This window comes from Lytechinus pictus, chromosome 7 (assembly GCF_037042905.1).
Source record: "Lytechinus pictus isolate F3 Inbred chromosome 7, Lp3.0, whole genome shotgun sequence".
In the NCBI taxonomy this organism is placed as follows: Eukaryota; Metazoa; Echinodermata; class Echinoidea; order Temnopleuroida; family Toxopneustidae; genus Lytechinus; species Lytechinus pictus.
In genome coordinates, this window is record NC_087251.1 from 2,849,052 (window position 1) to 2,865,796 (window position 16,745).

At 33.7% G+C, this 16,745-nt stretch overlaps 1 protein-coding gene across 3 annotated transcripts in view; it reads left to right on the forward strand.

The window, feature by feature from the left end:
• LOC129265607 (protein PALS1-like) overlaps positions 1-11,745 on the forward strand; it is a 31,502-nt gene extending 19,757 nt beyond the window's left edge. For all 3 annotated transcript variants that reach the window (XM_064101603.1, XM_064101605.1, XM_064101604.1), the window contains exons 6-17: positions 719-848; positions 1,397-1,605; positions 2,087-2,161; positions 2,832-2,972; positions 3,656-3,817; positions 4,078-4,161; positions 4,716-4,915; positions 5,438-5,574; positions 5,776-5,934; positions 6,800-7,002; positions 10,222-10,332; positions 10,949-11,745. In XM_064101603.1, the coding sequence (XP_063957673.1) occupies positions 719-848; positions 1,397-1,605; positions 2,087-2,161; positions 2,832-2,972; positions 3,656-3,817; positions 4,078-4,161; positions 4,716-4,915; positions 5,438-5,574; positions 5,776-5,934; positions 6,800-7,002; positions 10,222-10,332; positions 10,949-11,125 (1,788 nt within the window). In that variant the 3' untranslated portion in view covers positions 11,126-11,745. The remainder of the gene's footprint in view (positions 1-718; positions 849-1,396; positions 1,606-2,086; positions 2,162-2,831; positions 2,973-3,655; positions 3,818-4,077; positions 4,162-4,715; positions 4,916-5,437; positions 5,575-5,775; positions 5,935-6,799; positions 7,003-10,221; positions 10,333-10,948) is intronic.
• Positions 11,746-16,745: the final 5,000 nt, after the last annotated feature.

Sequence of the window (16,745 nt, forward strand, 5' to 3'; positions counted from 1 at the left end):
AATTCAAAATTTCAAAAACAGTTTGCACAACTGATGATGATTGCTTATGATCTAATAACCCCCAAATATAAGGGTTCAACTTCAATCTTGGGTCTATGTATGCAGATAGAATGTATGATGATCTAAAAGGTTCATGAAGTCAAAGGCAGAAGGTCACAGTGGTCATATGAAAAATGAAATTATTTCTTATTGGCGTTAAATGAAGATTTGTGTGAAGGAACAAAGTTCATTTATGCATCTATGAGTGTGATTGATCTGGATAGATTTGGAATCACAAGGTTAAAGGTCACAGAGGTCATTTGATACCTGAAATTATTTCTTATTGGTGATATCTGATGATTTATGTGAAGGAACAATGTTCATTTATGCATCTATGAGTGTGATTGATCTGGATAGATTTGGAATCACAAAGTTAAAGGTCACAGAGGTCATTTGATACCTGAAATTATTTCTTATTGGTGATATCTGATGATTTATGTGAAGGAACAATGTTCATTTATGCATCTATGAGTGTGATTGATCTGGATAGATTTGGAATCACAAAGTTAAAGGTCACAGAGGTCATTTGAAAATTTAAGATGTTATTTGTGTAATATATTCTTGATCTCAAAATTGTGGAGGCATACATTTTTTCTGTTTGTGGTAGAAAATCCACAGCACACAAGGAATCACCCTTTTGAAATGATTTTCTTTATTTTATCTTGCTTTTGATTTGCAGAACTCCAGTCAGAATAACAGCCAGGGCAGCATTTCATTTGAGCCAGTCAGTGATAGTCCACTTTTTGAAGATGCAGGCACTTCCAGACAGTACTCTACACCAGGACAGCCTCCTACAAAAAAAATATTGAGTGAGTATGCAGGATCAGGTTTAGGGTTTCTATAGGTCAGGAGCAATGATTGAAATGCCAGTTCACTTCTACTTTTCAATTCACATGCAATGATCCGTCACTCAATAAAAAATACTCGCAATTATGCTGATTTGTGAATGTCTGTGATATTTTATCATCCAAATGACCATTTTGATAATTGGTCAATTATCAATTGTCCTTACCATGTATTTGTTTTCATTTGCTTTGTATTTGATGTATTGTTTAAATGAACTGAACTCAATTAAAATAATTTCTTGGGTGTTATCCTGATGAGTGTTACTTTTTTTGTTCAGTGAAAGCATTTCCTGAAAGATGTTTAGCTTTCCTAATGACCTCTTTACAAGAGTCAGCAGGGTCACAAGAGCTCATTATAACCTACACAAAAGAAAACAAGGCTAAGCAGTTGTTGCATCAAAAGGCAAAATATTCTTGACCAACTTGTCTAATTCTTATACCTTTCAATGCAATACCTGCCCTGGTGTAGTCTTATGAATCATTACATTACTCTTTTTTATTTTTTATTCTAGACCTCCAAGATCTCTTTGCTACTCTAGCCATTGCACAGAGTAAGCTTGGTAGTCCTCAGGATAGGGAGGATTTAAACTTTATTCAACAGTTCTTCCACAACTCAGATGTACAGCATGCAGTTGGTATCCAACATACAGTAGGAGAATTACAATTATCAAAGTCACCCCCTCTGCCAGTTGCAGCCAACAGTGAAACACTAGCGGTAGAGGTAGTTACAGCATGTATTAACATTTTATCAAATCTTAAGTTTTATTTTGTCTCATCTATTAGTGTGTTATGCTTGGATATAATGGTTAACTGTAACAGGTACCACAAATTAGATGAGCACTTGACACTGCTTCTGTATTGAATTGCATAATGCAGACAAGACTGCTAGAGGCTTTCCACTTGTGAAAGTTTTAATTCCCTGTCAAATGTAATGAAAGATCATAAATTTATAATGAAATATATCATATAACAATAGATACATGTATCTCCCGGTTTTCCCTGAGTTCCTGACTTCTCAAGTCATACATAGTCTCAGATTTTCATCCCTAAACCGCGAGCCCTGACTCCCCTATAAACCTGTGCAAATATTGATTTCTTCTGATGATTTATCTTTTACTTTGATGGTTTATCTATTTTGAATAAATATTTTAGATATGTTTTTTAAATCTAATCAGTTTTCTTTTTGGTGTATCTATAAATAGATTGCATACAGTGCAAGGGGTTCTAAAGGAGAAGCTGATGAGCTCAGGAGATTGCTTTCCAATCCTCTTCTAAGGGTAATATCACTCACTCCCTCTTATTTCTTTATTATACATGGACCCAATAAAAAATAATATGTAAATTTATAGCCAAATTTGAATACTTCCAGTTAAAATGATTTCAAGAGAAAGTCTAGATTAATTGCTTTCATATCACAGAGAAAGATGACATATTATAGGTTAAGTAGGCTAAACATTGTGAAATGATCAAGTATGCTAACAAATCTACCAATGAAAATAAGAGCAAGTGTACACATGCATGATTCGTTGCTTGGGAAGACTCATCTACTTACTGAATGCCTTGCTTACTTTGCCCGTTACAGAGCAATTACTAATATCTCCAGGAATCATTTGTCATTTTAGGTGATGTGCTAATTCATATTTATTTTTATTATGGTTTATGATTTGGTAAATATTTACCACTATTCATCATAAATTGATGGTTACTTTGGTTTAGTTTAATTTATTTGGGAAATATGCTACCTTTTATTCCTACAAAGTATAATTTGATTGTTCCCTGTGTGAAATATCAAGTATATAATTACCTTACGCTTGTGGTGTCATTGGATGAAACAAACTATCACTTTTCTCTGTGAAGTGATCCATTTGTCCTATCCCTTTCACTGACTGCATATATTTATAAGGGTCTGAAATGAATGGTTTTCATATTTATATATTTTGTTTGTAGGGTCTTTTGCGAGCACATGACAATGTAGCCAACCCTGACCCTGGTGAATTACCTAATGATGTATATCATGATATTGAGCTACCTGATGATGCTGAAGATTCAGTTAAGATAGTCAGGATTGAGAAGACAGGTGAACCATTGGTAAGTACAGACATCAACTAATTATAAGATGACTTTGTATTGCTTCTTGTTACTGTGTTTAATTATTTTTCTCCTCCTGTAGCTTGATTGAAAGCTAGGGATATAGTATGAGGTGGTAGATTGAATCTTGATATGACACTCTTTGCTTTACAACTTCTGAATAATCTGTTGGAGCTTTTTTATTATTTTTATGTGATAATTAATAGAACAAGTTCTTGTGCACATATCCTTTGAAAAAATCAATGTAAATTGACTGATATTGATAGACTGTAGTGAAGAGATAAGTGGTTAAGGGCATGTCTCATAGTAGTTCTGTGCTGGTTCATAATTGCTGCATTACTTTCATCATTACCACACCGACCATTGTCACTCTTACTGTCACCACCACCATTATTACCTTCATTTTTGTTACCCTCATCTTCATCATCACCATCACAGCTACCATTATCATCAACATCATCACCATCAATATTACTATCATCACCATGATCACCACCACCATCTGTATCATCATCATCGTTATCGCCATCATCACCATTATCCCTTGCCATTATTTAATTACTACACTGTACACATGAAATGAGTGTCAAATAAGGATAGTGATACACATTCATTTTCTTAGTTGGGAGGAGAGAAAAAGTGAATAAATATGTTGTGTCTTCTTGTAATTTGTTTATATTTAGGGTGCAACAATCCTGAATGAGAATGAATGTATCATTATTGGTCGTATCATCAAAGGTGGAATGGCAGAGAAGAGTGGTCTACTACATGAAGGAGATGAGATCTTACAGATCAATAATGATATCGTCACTGGCAAATCAGTTAATGAACTATCAGACCTCATGGTATGTCATTCATAATTATATGATAATAATATTCATAATAAATGAGATATCTATTCCATCATTGCTATTCTGATCAAATGCTTAAATTGCTTCATGACATGATAAAGATGTTTTTTTTCAATTGGCCAAATCAATAGTTGTGCACAGGGTAAGCCTGGCTACCACAAGTTTGTTCATGTACAAAAAGAATATTAATACTATTTCTATCGACCGTTGACTTGAAGAGTAAGAGGTGAATGGTTATCATTTGTTTTTAACAGGCGAATCAAACTGGTACCATGACATTCCTTATAGTGCCATCACAAGCCGATGTGGCCCATCCACCAACTGCTAATACTGTACTGGTAAGAAATATCATCATTCATTAATATGCATGGCTGCCATCTTACAAGCTTACAACATATATCTAATGTTTCCCAACTCTGAATTCTAGATTTTCATTTCATCATACTCTACACTGTCAAAAAAAAAAGACTTTCATAATTATGTACTTTTCAAAGTGTAGAGGTGATTTTGTTTTTTAATAGATAATGTCTTTCAAGAAGTCTTTATAAAACGACTTGTGTTGTTTGCCAGAATTAGTTATGAAGTTCTCTTCATATATTGCCTGTCTTTTAATTCTAAGGATCTGCCACTACTTCAATCAATTGAGTATTTGGTATAATTATAATGGTTTCTTTATCATGGTTTAATTGGTTAATTATCTTTAGCTGTATTATGTGCCGTTTATCTGTAGATGCATATGATATAATTTGTTTATCTTGAGATGCATATGACACAATTTGTTGTTTATCTTTAGATGCATATGATGCAATTTGTTGTTTATCTTTAGATGCATATGACACAATTTGTTGTTTATCTTTAGATGCATATGACACAATTTGTTGTTTATTTGTAGATGCATATGAGAGCCAACTTTGACTATGATCCTGAGGATGATATGTACATTCCATGTCGTGAGCTTGGTTTATCATTCATCAAAGGTGATATCTTACACATTATTAATGCTGATGATTCTAACTGGTGGCAAGCATTTAGAGAAGGTGATGAAGACCAATCATTGGCTGGCCTTGTACCAAGCAAAGCTTTCCAAAACCAGTGAGTTTATCAACAATGTACCTTATTACTATGATTGATTAGATTTGGTTTGTTTTTTACTGAGGTTAGGGGGGGCAAAGATTTTTACTCCACCACTGATTGATTAGCTAGCTGTATATTTTACCTGATCTGCTACTTGCATTCTAATTGCACATTTGATATTTTTAAATGAAATCAATCATTTGAAAAAGGGTACAAAATCCTGTTTTAATGCCTCTACCCACTATGGGTAGTTGTCTACAGGAGGCATTGTGTTTTATGTTTGTCCCATTGCCATTCTTGCAGTAAGTGAATGTTTGACGGATCAAGTACAAGCTTGACCCAACTATGCATAGAGGAGTGACAAGGATTGGTATAGATTCTTGAGTATCAACTGCAAAAGTTAAAGGTCATTATATACTTTTCAATCATTTTGTTCTTTTGGTAACTAAAGATTAATTTGAGGGATCAACATTAAATATGCAAAATGTATTAAAGGACAATTTTTCATTATCCTAACTAAGTTAATTATTTGTTTCACAGACGAGAAGCAATGAAGGAACCATCAAATGATGATGAAGATCAAAAACCACAAAAAGCATCTCTCCTTTGTAGCTGTAGAGGGAAAAATAACAAGAAAAAGAAGAAGAAGAAAAATATGTACAACAACGACCGAAATGGTAAGTTTCAAAACATTACATGTACTATTTTCTTACCTAATAAATAATCTCTTCAGTGTGTTTGCAATTTGTAAATGTTGGCTCTCTCTCTCTTTCTTTCAGCAAAATACTCTATCTGTAAATCAAACATTTTGTTCATTTCATTATCAGAGTTGTGAATAAATTTCATTTCTTTTCCCAATTGTATTTGTAATGATGTAGATATTGATGAGCCACTAACATATGAGGAGGTAGGCATGTATCAACCTGAACCTCATAGAAAGAGACCCATTGTACTGATTGGACCTCCACATGTTGGAAGACAAGAACTCAAACAAAGATTATTGGAATCAGATAGAAGATTCAAAGCAGCTGTACCTCGTAAGTAAAAATCAACGAAAATCAGATCATTGGGGGTAAAAAAGAACTTTAAACATTATGATTACATCACTTATATGATAGGTCCACTGAGGGTTATTAGTTGTATGAATGAGACATGTAACCTGCAAGGGACCATGCATAAGGCACATTGACAGAGTATATAAGACCTGCTTTTACAAACTTTGCTCATTCTCCTGAAGATGACAAGAACACAGTTGTCGAAACGTCGAATTTGGATTGTCCTTTTCAGGACCAACAATTTCTCAAGAAAGACACATGGTGTACCGTGAAACCTACTACAATGTTTGAATGAATTTCTAGTATGTATATCATATCTAATTCATCTTATTTACTTTGTTGAAATCTCCCTGTCATGCTCAATTTCCTCAGATGTGGCTTTCACTAATAATAAGTCTACTCAAACTTTGCTCACATACTCATCACTCACCAGCAGTCCTCCAATTGCACTTAGCAGTCAGTACAAATGACCAATTCCTCTTTTATTTGGGAGTTTTTATAACAGCTACGTAGATGCTTTGTGGAACATAGAGAAACATATACTCTTCATGACAGTCAAGTGTCTTTGTCTAGGGTCAGTGAATTGAAATGACAGTTTTATCTGTGACTCTGGACTCATGACATATTTGCAATTTTTCTTCAGCTCTGATATGTCAGATTGTGCAATCATTTATTTCATGCTAGGGGATGGGTCACAAGCGCCCCTCCCCATCCATTTGATTTAGGGTCCAAACCTTGATATCAGATTACATTGTGTTTTTTTCAGTCAATAAATTCATGCATGTAATTGGTCTGCATTTGTGTATGTGCTACATTTGTATTTCTCTGCATGAATCTCTCTTTCCAGATACTACAAGAGTGATGAAAGAGCATGAAATAAATGGTGTTGACTACCACTTCATCAGTAAAACACGTTTTGAACAGGATGTTGCTGCTAATAAGTTTGTAGAGTATGGAGATTATGAAGGAAACCTCTATGGTACATCATTGGATTCTATTCAAGCTGTTATTGACGAGTCTAAGATCTGTCTTCTAAATCTTCATGCTCAGGTAAAATTTACAGAATCAAAAAGTACTCTATAATTTGAGATACATGTAGCTCTTGGATTTTGGTGTGTGTGTGTTTTTGTTGTAATGACTCATTTAAAAAAATGAATGTGGATACATCAAGATGCACAGAGAAAGTCCTTTGCTTCCGAACCCTTAGTTAGAGATGGTTAGTATAATGTCACCACACCTGCATGTTACATTCATGAGAGAACATCTTTGTGTTTGTTCAATAAAAGTTAATGTAGAGATTTAATATCATTTAAGCACAAAATTACTTGTTTTTATGCATGTTATGGTACCATACCAAACACTTGATTCACTACTCCAACACTAATACCTTTTCAGTAGAGACATATTACCAATAATACACAAATTAACTTGCAAAGATGCTTAATCATTGCTTCATTCTGAAAGCATATTGTGAGTGGAAAAGAACAGTTTAACCTCTCTCGTCCAGTTGTATGTGTTGCAATACACTTTTGGGAAGTATGGATATTAATGGCTATTAAAAACCCATTTAGAAAACATATCAACCAAAATGCTTTAATAACATATTTCTATGTATGACTAATTTCTTCCAACTGCATGTTTGTGTTAATGATTAAATTCTGTATAAACATGATGTAATACTTCGCCACCCAGTCCATCATTATTAACATCAATAATATTTTGTTTTTTCATTCTCTCTGCCACCAGCCTACGGAAATTAGAGAATGCATGTACAGGCGAGGGCCTGTCCAACGGGTGTGTGTATTCAAAGTTTACTCATATGCATCTGCCATTTTGTTTTTTCTTGTATTGGCCTGTGTATGCTCTCTTGTCTAGCAATTTTGTCAAATAAAAATAAAAAAGGCTTGTAATGTTGTTGAGGTTGGTTGGAATGGACTTCATGCAGCAGCAGAATATTCATATATGATTGATAAAAAGCACCTTATCAAATGTCTATGCCATGTCTATTAGCAGAAATCCTGCCATAAAGTCACTATTCATATCTCAGAGCAGCTTTCCTGTGTCATTCATTTGTTTTTTAAAATAATCCTGTTATGAAATATGGATTTCTGAATCTATGAAGTATGCACAAGATATTGAAATGGTTAAGTTGTGAGATTTCATTTATTAGATTAGAACGCATGTGAAATGAAAGCTCTTGTTAATCATTTTTTAATAAGTCAAGCATTTTTGTCCATATTTGTCTGCAAGTATCTGCATGCTGTCATATGTATGTGATTGAATTTTGACTCAAGATGAAATGCATGTGAATCTTTATATAGCCACTTCAAAGCATTTTCTCAAGTTAACAGACCACTGAGATTAAGTTATTAATGTGTACCCTTTGTTGGTTTTTATGTTTGAGAATCAGTAGAGTCTATTGACATTTTTAGTTTGATGTCTTTCAGCAAAGTGGAACTCTCTCAGACATGCACTAAAGCCATGATTCTTCTCTGAGAACAAGCAAACAAAATTCATGTCTTGGATGTGGCCCCTCCCACCCCTACCATTTTCTCAGCTTCCATTCACATTAATTTCAAATTTGTAATGCTCCCAGTGGCATTTCTGCATACTCTCTTTTCAACAAATGAAGTAAATGCATTCTGTCCATTTCCTAAATACATGAAAATGGGGCAGATATTAAGTATCACAGCAAGAGATAGAACTTTCACAATAAAATTAGGGTTCATATACTCTGTGGATAATATAAATGCAATGCAATACCAATCCCCTCACACCCTCTTTTAAGTGGTCATCTGTACCGTATGCACATTTACAAATTTTCAGGAAATTATGTATGTTTCAGGGACTAAGTTCCTGGAAAAAAAAAATCATCAATGTGGAGGCCATTGAGCATTTTTTATCCTTGAAAACAATTCAAATTAGGGGGGATTTTCTTTCTTTCCTGAAAAATCCTGAAAAAGTTTAGTTTCAAACCATGTTCCAACCCCCCCCCCCCATAGAATTCCAAAATGGGCAACTAGTGTGACTTTTTGGTGTTTGGCATGCTATGTTGTTATAGTCAAATGTTTTACCAAGCATGATTTTCTATGAGGGTCGGAACAACTCGGCCCAGCTTTCATGCTTGGGCCAAGTTGTTATGAGTTGTTCCAGCTATTTCAACTAGCTCAATGTTTGTGAAAGTGATTTATTTGAATTTGTGTTAATTTTTGATAGTTCAATATTTTATGGCATTGTGTCGAGTAATAGTTTTCAAGATAATGTGAAACATTTTAGGGGGAGTAAAGTGTTAATTTTAGATGTTTATCTCACAGCTGGAAAACTTCATTGATGTACATATATATTAGAAAATGAGTTTGAGTTTTAATCAGTCCAATTCATTTGACTTGTGCTATAAAATCAATCCAAATACCAGGTTCATCTTTGAAAACGATATATTTTGGGTTCATAAAAACGGTATTTCAACACAGGAAGAATAGCTACTTTCTAATGTGTCAGGTACTGCCCGGCCTGGTATTATGAAAATCAGAAAAATTGAAAGCAAACTACTTCCTCAGCCTATGCCCAATGTTATGATATTTATCATGTATTAAAGAAGCAAGACACATTATTTGTATGTGTCAGAAACTCTGTGACCATGTTCAAAGTCATGCTGTTCCCATTGTATATGTTCCTCACATTCAGTTGTATTTTTGTCTTGCTCACCAGAGGTGAAGGCGAGACTAAGGGATCCAAATGTTGTCTGTCCGTCACAAATATTATGACACATAACCCTGCAACCGTAAGTCACTTTTCACCCAAACTTGGGTTGTAGAGGTTCTTATGAGACCTGCATGTTATGCTGCAGTCGGAGGTGACATGGTAAGGGTAAAAATGTCATTTTGAGGTCAACATTAATGTTTATGTGCAAGACTCTCTTATGACACATAACTCTGCAACCGTAAGTCACTTTCAAACCAAACTTGGGTGGTAGACATGTTTAGGAGACCCGAGTGACATGGTGCAGTCGGAGGTAACATGGTAAGGTCAAAGGTTATTTTGAGGTCAACGTTAAAGTAAATGTGCAAGACTCTCTTATGATGCGATATTTCTAGTTATTTTCACAAGTGGGCGAGACACAAAATAGCTAATGCATTCTTTGTTTTTTGTTATGTTTAGTTTTGTTATTTAGAAAATTAATTCATGCATTGTCATGTACACGTAAAAGGCATTTGATAAAACTTCTCCAGTATACATTCAAATGAAATGATTGATGTATTGTCTTTACAGGCACTGAAGATGCTGAAGAAGTCTTGTTTGAAGCCTTATTTCATCTTCATCTGTCCACCTTCCATTGATAGATTAAGACAGCAGAGAACAGAAGCAGGTCAACTTCTTAAGGTAATTAAACCTTCTCTCTGTAGATTCTTTCAGATTTATTATGATCCCTACCAGGAGGCTTTTCATATATCTTTAGATAACTTACAAATATTTGGTGACCCTCGATTGGTTATCTGTTTTTGTGCTGAATGAGATACCCAAGATTCTATCTGTTCTGACATAATAACCCTAATCAAATCTTTACAAAAGTACAACTTTAAGTTTAGTCTAAAGTGATCAGAATATAATGATAAAAGTTTACAATTTCCAGAGCAGTTTGTTGTGCTGATCCAAGATAAAAGCCCTTTAACTTTAATGGCAAGTCCATTCCAAGAAAAAGTTTATTTGAATAAATAGAGAAAAATCTAAGAAGCATTAAGTTAAGGCAACACAATGGAAACAAAATCACCGTTTAAGAATGCAATTTGGGAACTTTTTGTAAACATTTAACATTCATTATTCATTTTGATTTGTGTTATCTCAATATATTTTTTCAATGCATGACAATAAATAGAAAATGAAGAATTGTTGCTTAATTAAGGAGCAGATTAATCTTTATGGTATGAAAGTTATGGTGTTGACCTCTATGGGTTGATTAAGAACAATAATTGTATCTTCTTTTGATTTATCCTGATAGGAGCAAGAGCTGAGAGAAATCATTGACACTGGACGAGGGATGGAAGATATGTATGGACATTATTTTGATCATGTGATCATACATCATGATCATGACCGTGCCTATAATGATTTGATCTCTGAAATAGACAGGATACAAATACAACCTCAGTGGGTACCACTTCACTGGTTAAGCTAATCATCTGCCTTCAATTCAGTCTGGACAATGACAAACTTCCTAAAAGTCTTCAAATCACTTAAGGAAAGCTCCTCAGTATTGCACAAGATTTGAAAAGGATGATACTTCGATCTAAGACATTTTGTTTAGTTTTGGTAATATCAGAATAACCACTTATGAAGCCATTTTATTTTTGTTGTAATATGAGTTACAATGCCATGTTGTCTGACTGAGAATGCTTCAGGCATGTCAAAGATAAGAGGTGTGTTTTCATGCTCAATGAAACCACAGCTCAACTATAAGGCCAAGCCCTTTGGTGTGGCAACTGAAAGTCTAAATACAGTAATACACTATTTTATCTTGACTAAAAAAGTGATTAATGATTCTTTAATATGCCTACTCTAGATCTACTAAGAAATGACATCTTACTTTGTCATTTTCCCCCTGAGTCAAAAACTATGAGAATTCCTGATTTGTCTTCAAAAGTTGCCTGAATTTCATTTGCATCACATAAACTGCTATATTTTATTCACTCTCACACAAAGCAACTTCATGAGATTTTTCAAAAATTTGATAAGTTTTGTAGATTATGCCATGGGTAAAATGCATACTGATTTTTATCTTGATTATGCGGTCAACGTTCAAGTTCATGGGGGGGGGGGGGGCCTGAATCATTCAGCTCTCCCACCCCAAGTTTTCTAAGGCATCAAATTAGCCCAATCTTTTTAGGGTTAAGTAAATAGAAAATGGAAAATAGACAATTTCACTAGGTTACCCCTATATGATGTTTTAACTACAAGAATCTCAGATTTTCATCAACTGTGATTTCATTCTTCAATGTTAATTATACTCTTAAATGAAATGTCATAAAACAAGGGTCTAGACCTTAAAATCAGAAGTAATATGACTTACTATCGAGCCTACCTGTCCCTGAATATATTCTCAATTGAATTTGATTTGATTTGAGAAGCAAGTCCTGTCTGTATTATTAAGAATCCCTGGCTGGTCGGCCCGGGTCAGCAAAGCAGAGTTCATAAGTTAGCACAGAGCTCTATGACATGCAACCCTGTATCATCTATCATACAACACAAATGATTAAATGTCAACATCCTTAACATAATGACCCAATATAACTTTGACAAGGTCAAATATCTAAGTTATTAGATGTCATTCATGACATGGCTTGTTCTGCAAATTGCTTATAGATCCAGTAACCAAATCAAATTGTACTTTGTTTCATGTCGGCTCCTATGCAAATGTGAGAAGAAATGTGACAAGATTATGAAATATATGAAAATTTTAGAAATTAAATGTGCAATACGGATTCTAGATGCATCAATTATGATTTCTAGTTCAGATAGTGATGAATTAAAAAAAAAAATCATCTGCCCTTTTTAGGTCATATTAAAATTTGTAACCATCTTTTTAATTTTGGTAGCAAATTCCTCTTTTTAAAAATGAATTTATTACAAAAATACATCGGAAAAATAAATGATCTTTAGATTATGATTAGTATAACTTTTTTTTTTTAATGCCATGTTTGTTAAACTCTACACTCAGTAATGACTAGGAAATTCTAGAACCGAGGCATTATGATCAGCAGAACTAGGACAGATTCCCCAGAGAATAGCTCCTCTGGATGATAGTTCCTTAGAACAACTTTCCTGGATGAAAGTTCTTCCAGAGGACAACTCCTCTGGATGAAAGTTCTTCCAGATGACAACTCCTCTGGAGGACAGTTCTTCCAGAGACTAACATCTTTGGAGGAAGTTCTTCCAGAGACTAACATCTTTGGAGGAAGTTCTTCCAGAGAATAACCCTCCAGTTCTTCCAGAGAATAACATACCTGGAGGACAGTTCTTCCAGAGAATAACATACCTGGAGGACAGTTCTTCCAGAGAATAACATACCTGGAGGACAGTTCTTCCAGAGCGTAACATACCTGGAGGACAGTTCTTCCAGAGAATAACATACCTGGAGGACAGTTCTTCCAGAGAATAACATACCTGGAGGACAATTCTTCCAGAGAATAACATACCTGGAGGACAGTTCTTCCAGAGAATAACATACCTGGAGGACAGTTCTTCCAGAGAATAACATACCTGGAGGACAGTTCTTCCAGAGAATAACATACCTGGAGGACAGTTCTTCCAGAGCGTAACATACCTGGAGGACAGTTCTTCCAGAGAATAACATACCTGGAGGACAGTTCTTCCAGAGAATAACATCCCTAGGGGGACAGTTCTTCCAGAGAATAAATCCATGAAGGACAGTTCTTCCAAAGGAAAACTCCTGGAAGACATTTCCTCAGGAGGACACCTCCCTAGAGGACAGTTTCCCAGGGGGGGTCAAATCTTCTAGAGGACCACTGCATTTCTTTATGTTACATATCCCAGAAAGTTAAAAATCCATTCATTGGACAGTCCTAGAGAAAAGTCTGGTCAAAACACACTGACTCACAAACATGTAACATTGAGGTTGGTTGCTGTAGGCAATTACATGTAGAACTGAACATTCCCTCTTATTTCCTTGATTTTCCAATTTATGTTCATTCCTATTTGTATTTTTACAGGAGATAATAGCAATCGTATGATTGAAGAACTCACTGCTTTTTATCATTTGATTACACGGCGGTTATCAATATACTAGCAATATGAAATGAGTCAACTCTCGCCAGAGAGAAGAGAAATACTCCTAAATCTTCCCAAAAGATTTAGGAGATGTATCATGAAACAAGAAATGAGCTGTGATTTAGTCTTCCATGCAGTTCTCATATAATATAAAATCAGATCTCAACTTTTATTTCTGGGGTAAGCCAAGATTATTTCTATGTATATGTCTTATCACCTATGTTTGCTATTCAACATATTCATTTGTGGTTTTTATGTAAATACCTATACATTTCCTGTTTTCTCAATCTAAATTTCCTTTAATTCCCAGTTATATTGTTATTCCATTATTTACCTTGGCCTGTACAGAAATCAAATATATTTTGAATAACAGCATGTAAATAATAACGTGAAAGTAATTTGCATCAAGAGGGTTGAGTTGGGAACCAATGAATGTATCAGATACGAAATGGCACATTTATCACTTTCTAATACTTTATCAATCTCTGAAAGAATAATCATTGCCAATTTGAAGATTCAAATCATATCAAATAAGGCTTGAAATTATTCATTCTTGTGTTTGGATACAGCGGTTCTGACTCACATCAGAGGGTCAGGGTTTCAAATCCCACCAAGGTACTAGCATTCTTTGGCAAGGTTGGTATTCATACCTTGCCAATCTCCACCTAGTTGTTAAGTGGATACCCTGTACGATGCAAATATCATTCAGCACTACAAAGCTCATCTCCTTCATTTCTTTGGCTATCAAATAATTCTTCAGATTTTTCAAAATATTTTATTTTATTTAGTAAATTTAATTTTGCTGTCATGCTTTTATTTCTCCATTCATTGTCTTCATGTGTATATATGATTTCAAATGCCCTCCCTAAACTTCTATATAACTTGTCCATTGTGGTTTATTATCTACATGATATGTATCATCTGAAGGTAGGAGAGAGAGGAGGATAGATATTTACTTTGATTGTAACATATGTGAATACTTCTTGTAATGTTCAATAATTTTATAGGTTTTATATATATAAATATATACATAAATATATTATACATTTTCTATTCTATTGATATGAAACTCAATAAAGATGTGTTGTTTGGTACTATTAGATATGGACCAGTACGAGATTGAATAGGGAAATCTACATGATGATTACAATTAGTGATTGGGGATTATCATATATTTGCATTTTTGAACAGTTTGGGGGTTGTATGAAAAAATTCATCTATATGCAAGATTATACACATCAAGGAACTCTTATACACAAGATAATTTTTTCTTGTTCCATAGCAACAAAGATTACATTATGTATCTCCCCTTTTTCTTTTTTTGATATATATATATATTTTTTGTTGCTTTTGTGTGTATTAGCTTCAACTTATTGGCTACTGGTACCCAATCATGTTATCTACAGGTTTTGGAATAGGAAAATGAAGTATTCAGGATTAAGCACCCAAAAAAAAGGAATGAAGAATTTGTTGATACTGTAAATGCTTTTTTGCTACAAAAAGAGGGTTTCTTTGTGAAGTGCCTGAGTAGGAATGAAAATTGTATATCAAAGTGCATCATCAGATCTATTACTTTTATAACGGAAGCTTTTCACTAAAACGTATTCAAAGTTCATAAATATTCTATCAAAATTATTTCTGTAAGTTATTTTCTCTTTTAATTTGCCCTGGTATACTGCCCTCATGAATAAAACTTCACTTACAATACTATCAATTCAATCAAAGTACACCCTAACATTAGGCTCAATTGAATGTGTGAAATGATTTTTTTTTAATTACTCTCACTTATTTAAAACACACAATGTAGTTTGTATTCAAACCTGTTTGGTTTTCTCTTCCATTTTTATTTCATTTTCTGGAAATTCAAAACACAGTGTATTCTACTTTTGCAGCAATATCCAAAATCATCTTTGTAACTTAATGGAGAGATTTTATCATCTTACATTTAAATTTGAATACATTGAAATGTTTGCTGGTTTGGGTTTTTTCATATTTTGTTCAATGTTCTTATTGTTTGGGTGGTCTTGATTTTTAAGGGAAGTCCTCTTGATCTCAAGTTGGTGCTCATGTAAGCAGTAAAATGAGAGAAACACATTATTTTATGTTTGACAAAAAATACATCATGCAGTAACAGTAAGGCATATGAAATTTATGATTTGTGATTTCACATGCTGGCTGCTCTCCTACATTATGTGTACCATAAATTACTAAAAGTGCCATTAGTTTTTTTTTTACCTGTGCATGAATGTTTAATCAGGCACGTTATTTCATATATATCTCTAAAAAATATGTATTCATTATGTACTGAATAAAAAACACCATTCATGTGCTTTATATGGCATAGGAGAAAAGCTCACATGTGATTTATTATACTTTGATCAATTTATGTCAATCTTTTAGAATTATTTTTCTCAAAATTTTCTGCCATTATTTTTTATTGAGGGCAAGCTTCTTTAGCAGTATGATTTCTGTTCGTCTAATTATCTTATGAACTATTTATTCATATTTTTTAGACTTCAGTATTTAATGATTAGCATACTTTCTCTGATGTAATCAGAAGGTTCTAATAATTTTCAATCATTATGTGCCCAGCTTTTAATAATTCATTTCATCTGTAAAAAAATGGTAAAGAAATTGAAAATGGTATGAATTTGTGAAAATTTGACTTCCAATTCTTGTGTCTTAAAGGTCTGGGTATCTGATTAATATTCAGCTTGTATTTAAATATCCATATGACTTTATTCAATTCCAGAAATTGTTATGATTTTTAAGGGAAGAACAGTGGTATAACATTTCACTTAGAATTTTGTTATTTTACTTCTGTTACAAAAAAAATCTTACATAATTTGTTTTTATTTCTATTGAAGGAAAAAAGTCCAGTGTAGGCCCTAAATGTTGAATATGTTTGAGTTTTTAACACAATTTGCAAGCATATTCTGCATAAAATTAAAACCATGTATAATGATCTATTCAGCCTGTGAATACATTATCTCAACACTTTGTATGAATTA